Source organism: Elaeis guineensis, chromosome 11, assembly GCF_000442705.2.
Source record: "Elaeis guineensis isolate ETL-2024a chromosome 11, EG11, whole genome shotgun sequence".
In the NCBI taxonomy this organism is placed as follows: Eukaryota; Viridiplantae; Streptophyta; class Magnoliopsida; order Arecales; family Arecaceae; genus Elaeis; species Elaeis guineensis.
The window spans coordinates 100,539,044-100,551,897 of NC_026003.2; the positions used below are offsets into that span (position 1 = coordinate 100,539,044).

General features: G+C 36.2%; 1 protein-coding gene across 1 annotated transcript; it reads left to right on the top strand.

Annotated features, from left to right (window-relative positions):
• The first annotated feature begins 1,982 nt into the window (after window positions 1-1,982).
• Window positions 1,983-12,564, top strand: LOC105034118 (ubiquitin carboxyl-terminal hydrolase 2). Its single transcript, XM_010909152.4, is given in 7 exon segments — window positions 1,983-2,109; window positions 3,611-3,660; window positions 8,201-8,247; window positions 11,290-11,336; window positions 11,430-11,532; window positions 11,617-11,803; window positions 11,806-12,564. Coding segments are annotated over 6 exon segments (1,002 nt in total). The 5' UTR covers window positions 1,983-2,109; window positions 3,611-3,629; the 3' UTR covers window positions 12,393-12,564.
• Window positions 12,565-12,854: the final 290 nt, after the last annotated feature.

Here is a 12,854-nt window from a genome sequence, read left to right on the forward strand (position 1 = left end):
TTCGATAAAAAATATATATTTTTTTATAAAATCAAAAATATATTTATTGAATGTAAAAGACTTCTAGCTTCTTTGTTTCTTATTATACTATTGGTCAATATAAAACAACGTATGTTGAGAAAGAAAAGTGTTAATATGGATGATAAATATTTTTAATAATATCAGTAAATTTTGCACAAATTTGAGAATCGGGTGGAAGTCATAATGGATTTATGATGTTAATTTGCTTGTTGAGAAAGATGATAAAAACCAAGGGCATAGATGGTGAAGGTGGAATGAAGAAGAGGAGAGGATGGTAGGGGGGATTAATTGGTTTTTTTTGCCCCTCTTTTTTTTATTATTTTAGTTTTGATGCGGAAACAACGTCACAATTTAGTCATGGATGCCTTAAAATTTTTGTTTGCATATGGACGCTCGTAGGATTAGATTGGTGTAGTGGAACATGCCTGCTTACCGTCACTATTTAGGTTATCTTAGTCAATTCAACTAGATAAATTCAATTGGTGCCAAGTGAGCTCCGGACTGTGTCCGAACCTAGTTTCAGGCCAGTTTGGGCATACACTTGGCTTGCCTCATTCCAACCCTACATGAGACTGATCGATCGATAGAGGGTGCCACATTTTGTCATAAGAGTTCTTACTCGTCACAATTCATAAGTAGGGATGGTAATTATACCCAACCCATCGAATATATGATCCACTCCGATTTGTTTAAACCCTAAGACAGGTATGGAATATAAATAAAATACCCAAAATAGATTCGAGCCAGGTGCAAGTAAAGGTATACTCCAAATCCAAACCATATAACCTTAATTTAAAACCCCTATTCCAAAGTCAAATTATTTTAAAATATTTGTATGATAAGTTTCTTATCTGACTTGATCCGATCCATTGTGTTTACTTAATCTAATCTGCATCATCTAGTTTATCCAACACAACTTGACTAAAGGTGAGTGCAAGATAGATATGAATACGAGATTTTTAGTTATGAAATGGATATTGTTGCTGCAAGGCTCCGAAAAGAGGTGAGCAAGGTCGGTTTGAACCGAGTTGGAGAGCTGTTGAGGATCGAGTTGGTATAGATCACGAATGAATCTGTAAAAATAAGTTTTAAAATTGTAGGGTACTCTCCGATTTAGAATCTTCCGATGCTTAAGTCAGTCGGACTTTGAGAACAGATTGTGGAAATGGAGAAGCAGAAAGCAAGATGAGTTTAAAAGTGGAATGAAGTGAAGAGAACTCTGATTTTCTTCAGCAGAAAATTTGGTAGATTTTGTCTCTATGAGTTCAGACTTACCTCTTGGAAAATATCCTGTCTCCCTTATATAAAAGGAGCTCGCTTAAGCCTTAAGAAAGTTTGTTAGGCCGTTAGAGATTTGTGAGGCCGTTAGGTTGTTATAGTGTAGAGATCGTGAGGCGGTTACCTATATGACGATGAATTGAAATATAGCTGAAAGGCAGTTATTGCTGAGTTGGATTACAGCTGTCGGATAACCATCTGTATCTCTGGTGGCACGTAAGTAATAGACTGATATGGAATAGCTGATATCGATGACTATCTGAACTGGACATCATACTTTTAATGTTAATAATGATGTCGATGGAGTACCGAAGTAAGATGACGCAGATTGGATACAAACAGAGATGAGCGTCCCGTCTATCAGCAGTTTTGGATTAAGTCGACTAACAGATAGTGCTGAAGCGGCAGATCGATCATAGGCTAATGTAATCACGAAAGAACTATTGACTCAAATAATAATCTACTGTTATGTATCTAAATGACGATGACATCAGATAATATATACCAACAGGCGTAAATATTGACTAATCCGATCCACGTATGCCTTGTTGCCATCCCTATTCGACTCGTTAGTCCGTCTGCGTAGGTGATGGGTGGGTTTGCTCCTGGACCGGGTTAATTTAGCTCGGATAATTTATCCTCAATGTCCTGTCTGTCCCGTAATTTATACTAACATGGGTCTCCCTCATCCTTTCCCAACGCCTTCTCTCCATGCATTATAAAGAGCCCTAACGCGGTGGAAAAAAGGGCGAGAAAAAAGCGGTCGACTCCGCCGGAGGTGGACTCGAGGCTCTACCAGTCGGTGATCAGGTAAGCAGTAGTGGTTTCCTACTCTCTTCCTTTTCTTCTTCCCCATACATTTGCCCCTCTATTATTATTATTTTTGCTTTTTTATTTGTATTAGACAAATAAGTTTTCTTCAGTTATATTTGAAAAAATCAAGGACATGTTATTCGCCGATATTGCGTTTTTTTCTTGCACTTGCCTCTGAGAAATGTCTTGAAGGGGTTTTGTTAATTCAGCTAATCTAGTAGCATCGTTGAAGCGAATAAGATTCTTCGAGAAGAAAAATAATTATCAGTGTAAGGTTTGATAAAGAAATTTTATGAACAATTTACTGAAGAAAATGATCTGCAGTGATTAGAAAACAGATTAAAGATTCCTGCTTTTAATCCCATTGAAGATGTTGAAGGCTTAATAAGTTTCTAAAAAAGAGAACCTTTTTGAATAAGTTGTACCCTTCCGAAGAATTTTCTTGATGTGCTTTCTCGAAGCGTGCAATTCTGCTGTGAGAACAGATTGTACGGCTTTCTCAAGTTTAGACAGTATTGAATTTAAGAATAAACTTGTACAATCAAACCTACTCCTATTTCTACCACGACTTCTCGAAACAAATTTGAAGTTGATGTTGGTATTAACCAATGTAGGAACTCATGATTCAACTCTCTATGGACGAAGGCATATAAAAGGATCCACTAGTGCATCGATGAGTTTGAAAGAAGAGTTAGATTTTTGCACTAAAGCAGAAAACAAACTGGTGGCAAGTTTTGCTGCTGGCTTTCTATTCTTTCAACCTCGCCTTTTCTTGATTGTCCCCATCGATTGGTGTCATATTGGCCAAGTTCTTGGGGCATGCTCTAGGCATTTTGCAGCACTTATGTTTGACTGGTTGAACTTACTGGGGCAGCTTGGGAAGGTCTAAAGGTTTCCAAATAGGCTTTCGATCATCCAATATTTAGATTGAAGGTTGTTCTTTTTACTGTGGTGTCTTTCTTCCATCGGCCTCATGATAATCATAGATCAGACAACCCTATGACAATATGAGCACTACTGTCAACTCATGTGATTCATTCACAGCCTCCCATGAATGCAGAAAGGGGAATTAACCAGCAGAATGTCTGTCTGGTTGTGGAATTTCAGTAAGAGCTAATGAGAATGGGATTTGAATATTTCTCTGTTATCTAGAATTTTGGCAAGCATTTGGCTGTAATGGGTGTTTATCTTCTTGTCATTGTAGGAGGGGCTTAGCCTTTCCTTGCTAGGAAAAGAATACTAGATAATTTCAAGTGATGTATGGCCATCCAATTGAAATTATTTGGTTTCACCACTTTGCTAGATTATCCATCTTACTTAATCGTGGCATGACCATGGTTTTTCTCTTTAGTTATTGTTGTGAGCTTTGGCAATTTGTCACTCTTCTTTTCTATTTATCTTTTCATATGCCATCTAATTTAATTTCTTTGATATTCATTAATTATTATTGTATTTTATGATCCATAATTGAGCATGATTCATGACTTCCTCTTTGCAGTGCTTAAAGATTTATCAGCATGTCTTGGTGCACTATTGAATCTGATCCTGGTAGGTTGCACATATCAACTTTACTTTTGATAGTGATGGCTTATTTTTGAGTCTTCTAATTATTTTGTAAATTTGAATTCAGGCAGCAATGCTTTCTAAGATTTGGAGCTGTTATTTTCCTTCTGGCAATATTTCTTTTTTCATATCTTTTTCCAAATGATGTGTAATTGCAACGTTGAAATGTTAAATAGAAATCCTAAGTAGAGCCCTGTTTGTAATGGCAAAAATGTGCCACTCGATGAAAACAAGAAACTGCACAGGTTTTTTTTTTGGTCAGCAAATAGTGTTAAAATTGTGAGGTAGACAGGTGGAATCTTAATTTTGTCATGAGGTTGAAATACATCTCTATTGTTGCCAGTGTCAAAGCCAATTTCTAGCTAGGAGATCCTATAGTATGATCGTTTTTTTAATCCTATATAATTATACAGATGAAAAATATATAATAGAATTATAATCAAATAGATGAAGCATCGAGGTGCCTTGAGGGTGTTATGTGATTGATGTATGCTATGAAGCTTGAAGGGAACACTTTGTGAGATGGCAAAACAGCCCATAATGTTACATTGCTTATATATTTGTGCAATAAAATAGATCCAAACTTAAGATGACTATGGCTGAGAAAAGAATGTGGTGATGGATTGTTGCAAAATTAGGACAGATGGAGTAAAGAATGAGTAGTTTAAGGAAGTCAGGGACTTCACCAATTAGATAGCAAAGTTATAATCTAACTAACGTGAAACGAGCATGTGACTTATAGATCTAAGGAAAATGAAGTGTTCCTGGTCGTTAGGATATCAAGTATTTAAAATTATATGGATGGGAGTTGAGAATAATGGATTGGAAAAGCTTGCTTAGAATGGATGTAACCATGAGTGATTGGTGAAGGTTTCATATTCTGAAAGATGTTTCTGAGTAGTTCAGATTAAGCTTGAAGTTCATTGTTTTCATTATTCTCTTGTATGGCTACTTATCGTGTGATATTAGCCGGTTATATCTATGTTCAAGATTCTAATCAAGTATCTTAATGGTGAGCTGGGAAGGGGGGTTTTGGAAGCCCCATTGTGCTTGCTATGCATTTGCTCAATGCATCTCGATCAATCCAAAATGATATTGTATAACACATTTAGAGGTCGGGATTTTCGTAATTTCTTTTAACCCCCAATGGCCGGAAATAGATGTACAATCATAATAGCAATTGTTCTCAGTGAATCTATGACTCTAGGACTGAATTAGGCAATAACATAAAAGATATTCAAGCAAAGCACGTTTCTTTTAATTGATACATTAAAGTATAGTTTGGGGGGATCTTTAAACCATATCATAGTGTCTCATGTATTCATGGATAACATAATAAATGCTTTTGACTAATGGTAATGTTTGCTTAAAAGTAGTCTCAAAAACATGCTTACATGAAAATTGTAGACATAAATATATCCTTGATTAGATGGTAGCTGATGTCCTTATTATATATTAGAAAGTTTATAATCATAAATCATAATCATTGTTGGTCCCAAAGTGTAGGTAAAGGTGGTTCTTGAAATAAGGTTGACATGAAATCCTAGAAAACCTCAAACTATGAAATATATCCTACTATGATTTATGATTTGGGAGTTCCTTAAGCATTGCGCAACAGTTTAATTTCATTGTGTTGTGTAATCAGTACGGCTTACTTGGGCACCCCCATGTAGTGCTTCAATTACTTATTCCAATACATATGAGAAGTGAAGGATTGTATAGATTGTCCCTAGCAAATGATGGCATGCATCTGCAACTGACAATGCAAATAAATATGCAACAGATGCCTAGATTTAGGATAGTTAAGAAACAATGTGTTGTCTTGGTGCTTGATTGGAGTCATGAAAGAGGAATGAGGCTACTAATGAAATGCATTACCGCAGGTCAAAATAAAATGTGTGCAGAAGAAGACTTGGAATGCATGGGTTTAAATTGAAGACATGAATATGAAAAGGTGCAAAGGAGATTACTTGCACATTTATAAGAGAGTAAATGGGAGGAAATCTTAAGGATATTGGTGATATCTACAACTTGATATGGCTGGAAGCGTAATAGGAGACAATAGTTAAAGATGCAAAAGGGACAAAATCTATAGTTGTGAAAGGGTCAAATACTTCAACTAATAGCTTATTGCTGTTAGGCATGGAAATTGTTGATGCAATGCTTGTGCACCATCAGCACAAGTAATTCAAGAAGGATATGATGGGCTATTGCAAGGTACTCTGAAAAGAGAAAGGATATTTGTAGGCTATGACTTCTTTGGTTCTTTAGGGAGCAGTAAGGATCGGAGAGGTTTTGATCAACACTAAAATGGGAAAAGAATAGTAGAGGTCAAGGATTGCTATACTGACATTGGGGCCTGTACTGGTTGCCTAGCGGCATGGTTTCGTATGCCCCTGTGCAGGTCCATGGCATGCCCGAGCCACATGCCCCAGACTAGGCAGTTTGGGGTGGCATGATGAACCTTGGCAGAGGGTACGTGGATAAGTTTCCAGCAATTGACTTACAACTGGAGATTAAGATGCATTTTGTTGAAGAGAAACGAGAACATGGTTTTACTTTGAAGAGTAAATAGAGCATGTTAGAAATATGATATCTTCAAACACAAAAAAGATGTATCATGTAAAGAACATACGGTGATACAAATAGAAAATCATTTTGCACAATATTGCTTAATATAAATGAATATGCATGCTAGATCTTGAAAAAGAGAAATGAAATTGTAACATGCTTTATAATGAGGTGGGAACAATGTAACATTCTTCAGAAAAAAAAAATACAGGAGAAGAATTAGAACTTGAGAATAGAACCTACTATAGAGATGAAGAGTTCATGGAGAATTTGATGGCATATCTTTTAATATGGTTGGAAGAGTTCATGGAGACCTAGAGATGAAGAAGAACATATTAAGAAATTCGATGCTCGAAGAGTACGTTGGAGAACTTGATCTAAAAAACAGTCTTCCTTGTGTAAATGGCAAAAGTAAATGATGCTGGGGACTTTGAATGATTTTAATAGTAAGTAATGATGCAAAAACCTAGTAAGATTGAATACTTGTAATATGATAGATGAGATGCACAATGGAAAGCAAAATTCTTATCACAATGGACCTACACCAAAGACCTGTATTAAGCTCATACTCTTGTGGCCTTGTAACAAACAACTCAACTACTGGTATCTAGGAGTTTTCATGGTTTATGTTATTTGAAAATTTTATGGTGTTATTTAGATAAGGTCCTGACCGGTTGCCAAACTAGAATTATGGAGGAAAACTTTTGCAGGCTGTGGATCTGAAATATGGTAGAACTAGAATTAACTATGTGGAATGCATTTTACTGGCAATGAAGATGAACTAGTGCCCTAACAGAATGCCTTTTTATGCAGCCACAACTAACTAGTACTTTATCACAACTTATATTTAAATTATCTTTGGTCGCCCCTGCTTCTTTCCTTGCCATTGGATGCCAAACCAAGCACATCCATCCCACAAGCTTTTTACATGTGCCCATATGATCTTGATTCTCCACCACTTGTTCTTGATTAGTGCAAACCATATGCTTCCACTGGTTTGTTCATCTTTCATCTCGTTCTTCACAGTTTCACCTGAATTCCTTCTTTGAGAATCTCCTTTTATGTGACTGGATCCTGATCCTCTTTATAGCCCAAGATCTGGACCACACGATGTTGGAGACCTTACTATTGTCTCATTCAACCTCTACATAGTCAAGAGGTTTATGGTTATCAAAGTACCATGCAAAGACAACTAATTCTGACAATGTTATACTTTTTCTAGTTCTGTCTCTTTCTTTGCCTATGTTTACTGGTTGCATTCACTGATGGTGGATGATCAATATCACCAAGTTGGCAACTGATTATAAAGAAAAGAGGTGTAGGATATGAAATAAATTTTGCTCAGGTCATGCTCTGACTTCTTAGGATGTTTGGATGAAACTATACTGAAACAGTTAAAGGATTATCATAAATGGAGTTTTATAGTTCTCTAGGCATAGGTTCTCTATTCACCTGAATGATTCAATTATAGATAAAATTCAAATACTATGATGTAAATCTGTTGTATGGCACCATATCTGCAATTGCTTGTTTCCCAAATTCAGCTCTAATATTATAGTCATTTTCGATGACCTTGTTGGCTTACTGTGTAGCATACAGTTGCAGCCTGATTTTTACTGACAAATGCTATGGGAGTTGTTATTTCAGTTTTTAAAATCTGCGGACTGTATCATCATAAGTTAATGGAAAAGTCATATATTGTGGTGAGAGTAGCATGACAAGCATGCGGCGTGATAGGAATATCACGATGTTCTGCTTTTGAGAGATTAAAAATTAAAAAAGATGCAGTCACCTAAGTAACAAAGTAAATGATATTCAGATGCATTTTGACATAGTCCATTAAAATGCTGCAATTTTGAAATCTTATTAGTTAAACTTTTGCATAATATCTCAATTATATGAGTAAGTGGTGGTCTCATTTTGTTTTAATTAACAAGTCTATTACATTTTCCAGGTGTTTTTACTGAACTGATACAACAGATGCAAGTAAAAGGTGTTCAGGCAAGTCTGTTACACCCTCTGCGTTAGATTCTTTGGTTTTAAATTATTTAAACATTGGTGTTTGATTATCTAATAGTGCTTGATTGGACATAAATATTTTGCATCATAGTTAGTTATTAACATCAAGAACTGATCCTTGTTACTGATCTTACAGTATATGCATCATGGTAATGATGTCCTTTAGTTGTGATGTCCTTTAGTTGTTAGTTTCAGTTACTTTAGGGCCCATTCTTTTGTGGGTAAATCATGGGAAAGTTGGTCAACTTTCCCATTGACCAACTTAGCTATGTTCTCATGTTTCTTTAGGTGGATAAATCATTTTCCCATGAATAACATTTGCCCATGAAATGAGGGGAAGTGAGGTGGGTAACCAAGAAAATAACCTTTTTATTTCATTCATAATATATCCCTAACCCCATAATAATAATAATATAATAATATATAATACTATCTTATATAATATAATATAATAGATTATTATATATAATAATATTTATATAATAAAGGGTAATATGGGAAATATAGATAAATTTTAGCAACTTATTCAGAAAAGTAGTAATGCAAAAGAACATGGGTAACAGATTCTCGAATCATTTTCTAATGCATAAAAGAACATGGATAAATTATTTTTCTATTTAAATGTTGCCCGAAAAATAGTTATCAAGAAAAATACAGATTCCTAGATAAGTTTTTTATCCTCAAAAGAGCGGACCCTTATGGTTAATGTTATATATTTTTGTAATTAATCCAAAAGCGTGGACCTTGTTAGTAGTTATTTGCTCATCATGCATGGAGTGTGTGGCAAGCTTTATTTTATCTGTTTTTTTGTTCCTTTTAGCCTTATAAAAATGATTAAAGATCAAATGGTGATCTTTAAGATGCCAATTTTTATCTGATTGTTTGATTACAATATTGTTGTTCGGTCCCCAATAATGTATATATTACTTATTTGAGAGCCTAGGAGTACTGCCTGACTGTGCTGACTTGAGATCATATTACAATCTTAGTGTGTGGAATTTGTTAATCTTATACAGGTCTGATTATTAGGATTATCAACAGGTTTTAAAAAAATGGCTGGTGGATATTTCGTAAAACTAGGTTTCAATGCATGGCATAAAATGGAGTACACTTGTGGATGGAGTTCTGTACGACAAGGGGCATTTGTGTAATTTAACTACGACATTACTTTTGTTATCATCACTCATTTAATGCATGGTAAATTAGAAAATGTCCTTTCTTAAAATGGATCTGAATTATGGGAATGCCATGCAGGTAACCTGCATGCTGTATATGTATATATGTATGTATGTATGTGAATTTAGACACATCTATTAACTTTGCTGTATGTATTCAAGTATGATTGGGTCCTGCTCGGGACCTTTTAAGACTGGCTCTGATTTGACACTGATGACTAACTTCGAATACAGTTATTGATTTCTTGCCAAGGAAACTTTGAACAACTCACAGGACGAACAGGGAACCTTGGAAGGCTGCCAGGATAAATGGGTTGAATCTGGAAGGCCAGCCTACCATTGTTATTGCAGATTAAGCTCCTGCAGATGTAGCAAGTGCTCTGAGAACCTGCTAGGTTGAGAAAGAGTCTTTTGAAAATAATTTTAACTATAAATAATAGATGTGTTAACTCCTCGACATAACTAAATCATGTCAAACAAGTGAAAGAGAGCAATGCCCTTGAAGAGAGGGCAAACTAGAAACATGTGTCTGGTACTTTGTGGAAAGAATCAGGATATCGAAATTATTTAAGTTATGCAAAAAATATTATTCTGGAAAGTTACATTATATTTGCTTGTAAGGATATCTTAGAAACCATACTGAGTACATACACCATTCCATCATTTTTGTATTAAAAATTGTGGGCACAAGTAAATATCAGATTCTTGATCTCTGACCATTTTTCCTTGCTAACCATCTGTAGATCTATAGCTATATTCCTTAACATCTGCTTTGGTTCTTAACATATTCTTTTTTTTCTCCTGTAAAAATTTCTAATGTAATGATTGTTAACAATGAATGATTTTTTGTTGTCTTCAAGTGTGTGAGTTTCAGGCAGGAAATGAGTTCAGTGGTAGTGATGTTTGTATGAAAAAGTGATAGAGTTAGGGTTGATGTTGAAAGATGTAATGTGTTGAGGAGAAATCTGATTATCCTTGCTAGAACCTTACACATGTCATGCATCTGAAAGGCTCCATGTTTTGGACCCACATGGTCCTGTGCTTAGAGTGAGTCGCAGGGGGGAAAGAAGTGGCTCCATGGAACACAAAAATTGGGCGTGGAGGGGCAGTTTTGGAATGGGAAAAGTGGAATCAAACTCACAGAGGTGGAGATGTGGAAGTAATTTGGAGTCTGGAGCGTGAATGGAGAGCGTGGATAAAAAGCAAGGTGGAGACATGTGGGCCCGACCCCCAGCTGTTTGTGTTATGCATACTAGCAATTTTCTGAGCTTTGTTCCCTTGAAAAACTAGTTTGGCTATGACTATGAATCATGAAGCATATACATGGATCCTTGGAATAATCAAGCAGATGATCAACATTTACATGGTTGGTTGCTTGTGGTTTTTCGGTTATCTTTGAGTCAAATGTCCTATATATTTTTCAACCTCAGTTTTTTGTCCTTTTCCTTTTAAACTATAAAGCCTCAAGCATATTAGTGGGTTTAGTTCTTTGGCAATAGCTGTTGCAACTCTTTCAACATGGTTTAGTTTCTTTGCATCGGAAGCTTAATTTTGAAATTCTTTTGTCATTGAGCTTTCAACATGGCTAGACATAAACACTCCGGCATAAGAATTGTCAAGTATGTGATCCTCTCTAGGTTTATGATTGTTGAACTTTTAGTGGCTGTCTTTGTGTTCATTTTGATCATTACTTGATTTATCACTGCAACATGTTTGCCATGGACGCTTCCTGATCCCTTATGAACTTCACAACTTTGATGGCTGCCATCTGTTTTCTGATTTTATATTATACGTAAACTTGATTCAGATGTAGTTATTTGTTCATATGTTTTTTTTTTTGGACTATTAGGTGGAGGAATTGTATTCACTAGACCTCGACTCCCTGAACAATTTACGGTTTGTAACCCTTCCAGTGCCATGTTATTTTTGTTTATTATAACTTTATTTGTTCTCTCCATCCAGTTGGTTGAATTGCTGCAAATTTTGCAGGCCGGTCTATGGGCTGATATTCCTTTTCAAATGGCGACCTGGTGAAAAAGATGAACGGGTCGTAATAAAGGATCCAAACCCAAATCTATTTTTTGCCAGCCAGGTTAGCAGCATTAGTCATTAGCTGCAATTTTGCTATCTGCTAATTACATCCTTGTGTTATTTAGCTGATTTAATGTGCCTGCAGGTTATTAACAATGCTTGTGCAACCCAAGCAATCCTTTCTGTTCTGATGAACTGTCCAGAAATAGATATAGGCCCAGAATTGTCGATGTTAAAAGAATTCACCAAGAATTTCCCACCGGAACTCAAAGGCCTGGCTATCAACAACAGTGAAGCTATACGAGCAGCACACAACAGCTTTGCAAGACCGAGCCTTTTGTCCCTGAAGAGCAGAAAGCTGCAGGGAAAGATGATGATGTATACCATTTCATAAGTTATATACCTGTGGATGGCGTTCTGTATGAGCTTGATGGGCTGAAAGAAGGCCCTATCAGCCTTGGGCAATGCCCTGGTGGACAAGGAGACATGGATTGGCTACGGATGGTGCAACCAGTGATCCAGGAACGGATTGATCGATACTCTCAAAATGAGATAAGGTTTAACCTTTTGGCGATTATAAAGAACAGGAAGGAGATGTATACAGCTGAACTGAAGGAGCTCCAGAAGAAGAGGGAGCATCTTCTGCAGCAATTGAATGATCATATGATTACAGGTAACAAGCAAAGTTCTGCTGTTGAGGCAATAAATAAAGCACTTGCGGAGGTGGCCTCTGGGATAGAAAGTGCAACCGAGAAGATAATAATGGAGGAGGAGAAGTTCAAGAAATGGAAAACAGAAAACATACGGAGGAAGCACAATTACATTCCATTCTTATTCAACTTTTTGAAGATTCTTGCAGAGAAGAAACAATTGAAACCTCTGATTGAGAAGGCGAAGCAAAAATCATGTAGTCCTAGATGAAGATTTTGTGATCCGGGATTCTCCAAATGACAAAATGTTACTAATGGATGCTACGAAAGTTGTACCAGTCTCTCCTTTTTTCTGTTGGGCAGTCTTATGGGAAAGGTTGAGATTGCAGGATATTCTTGTTAGAATGTTTATTTATCCACTCAGAGAACTAAATCACTTGTTATCCCTGGCACATTTAGGTCTATGAACTTAAGCCAATCCAAGTGGATTCTAGGAGTTTCTGAAACTGTTATAAATATATACCAGCTACTTAATGAATCCCCGCCAAAACCGTTGCGACGGCCATTGTTTGGTATGGCAATTCTTTCATTTGGAGCCCCATCCACAAGCAGTACCTTTCAAGATGTTTTGCATGGTCATGAATGCAATGGTTGTCCTGTCTGCTTTGCATCTCGTTCAATTTCTTGAAATAATAAATCACAAATAAAAATAGCTTACTGTCAGGTAGGCCAT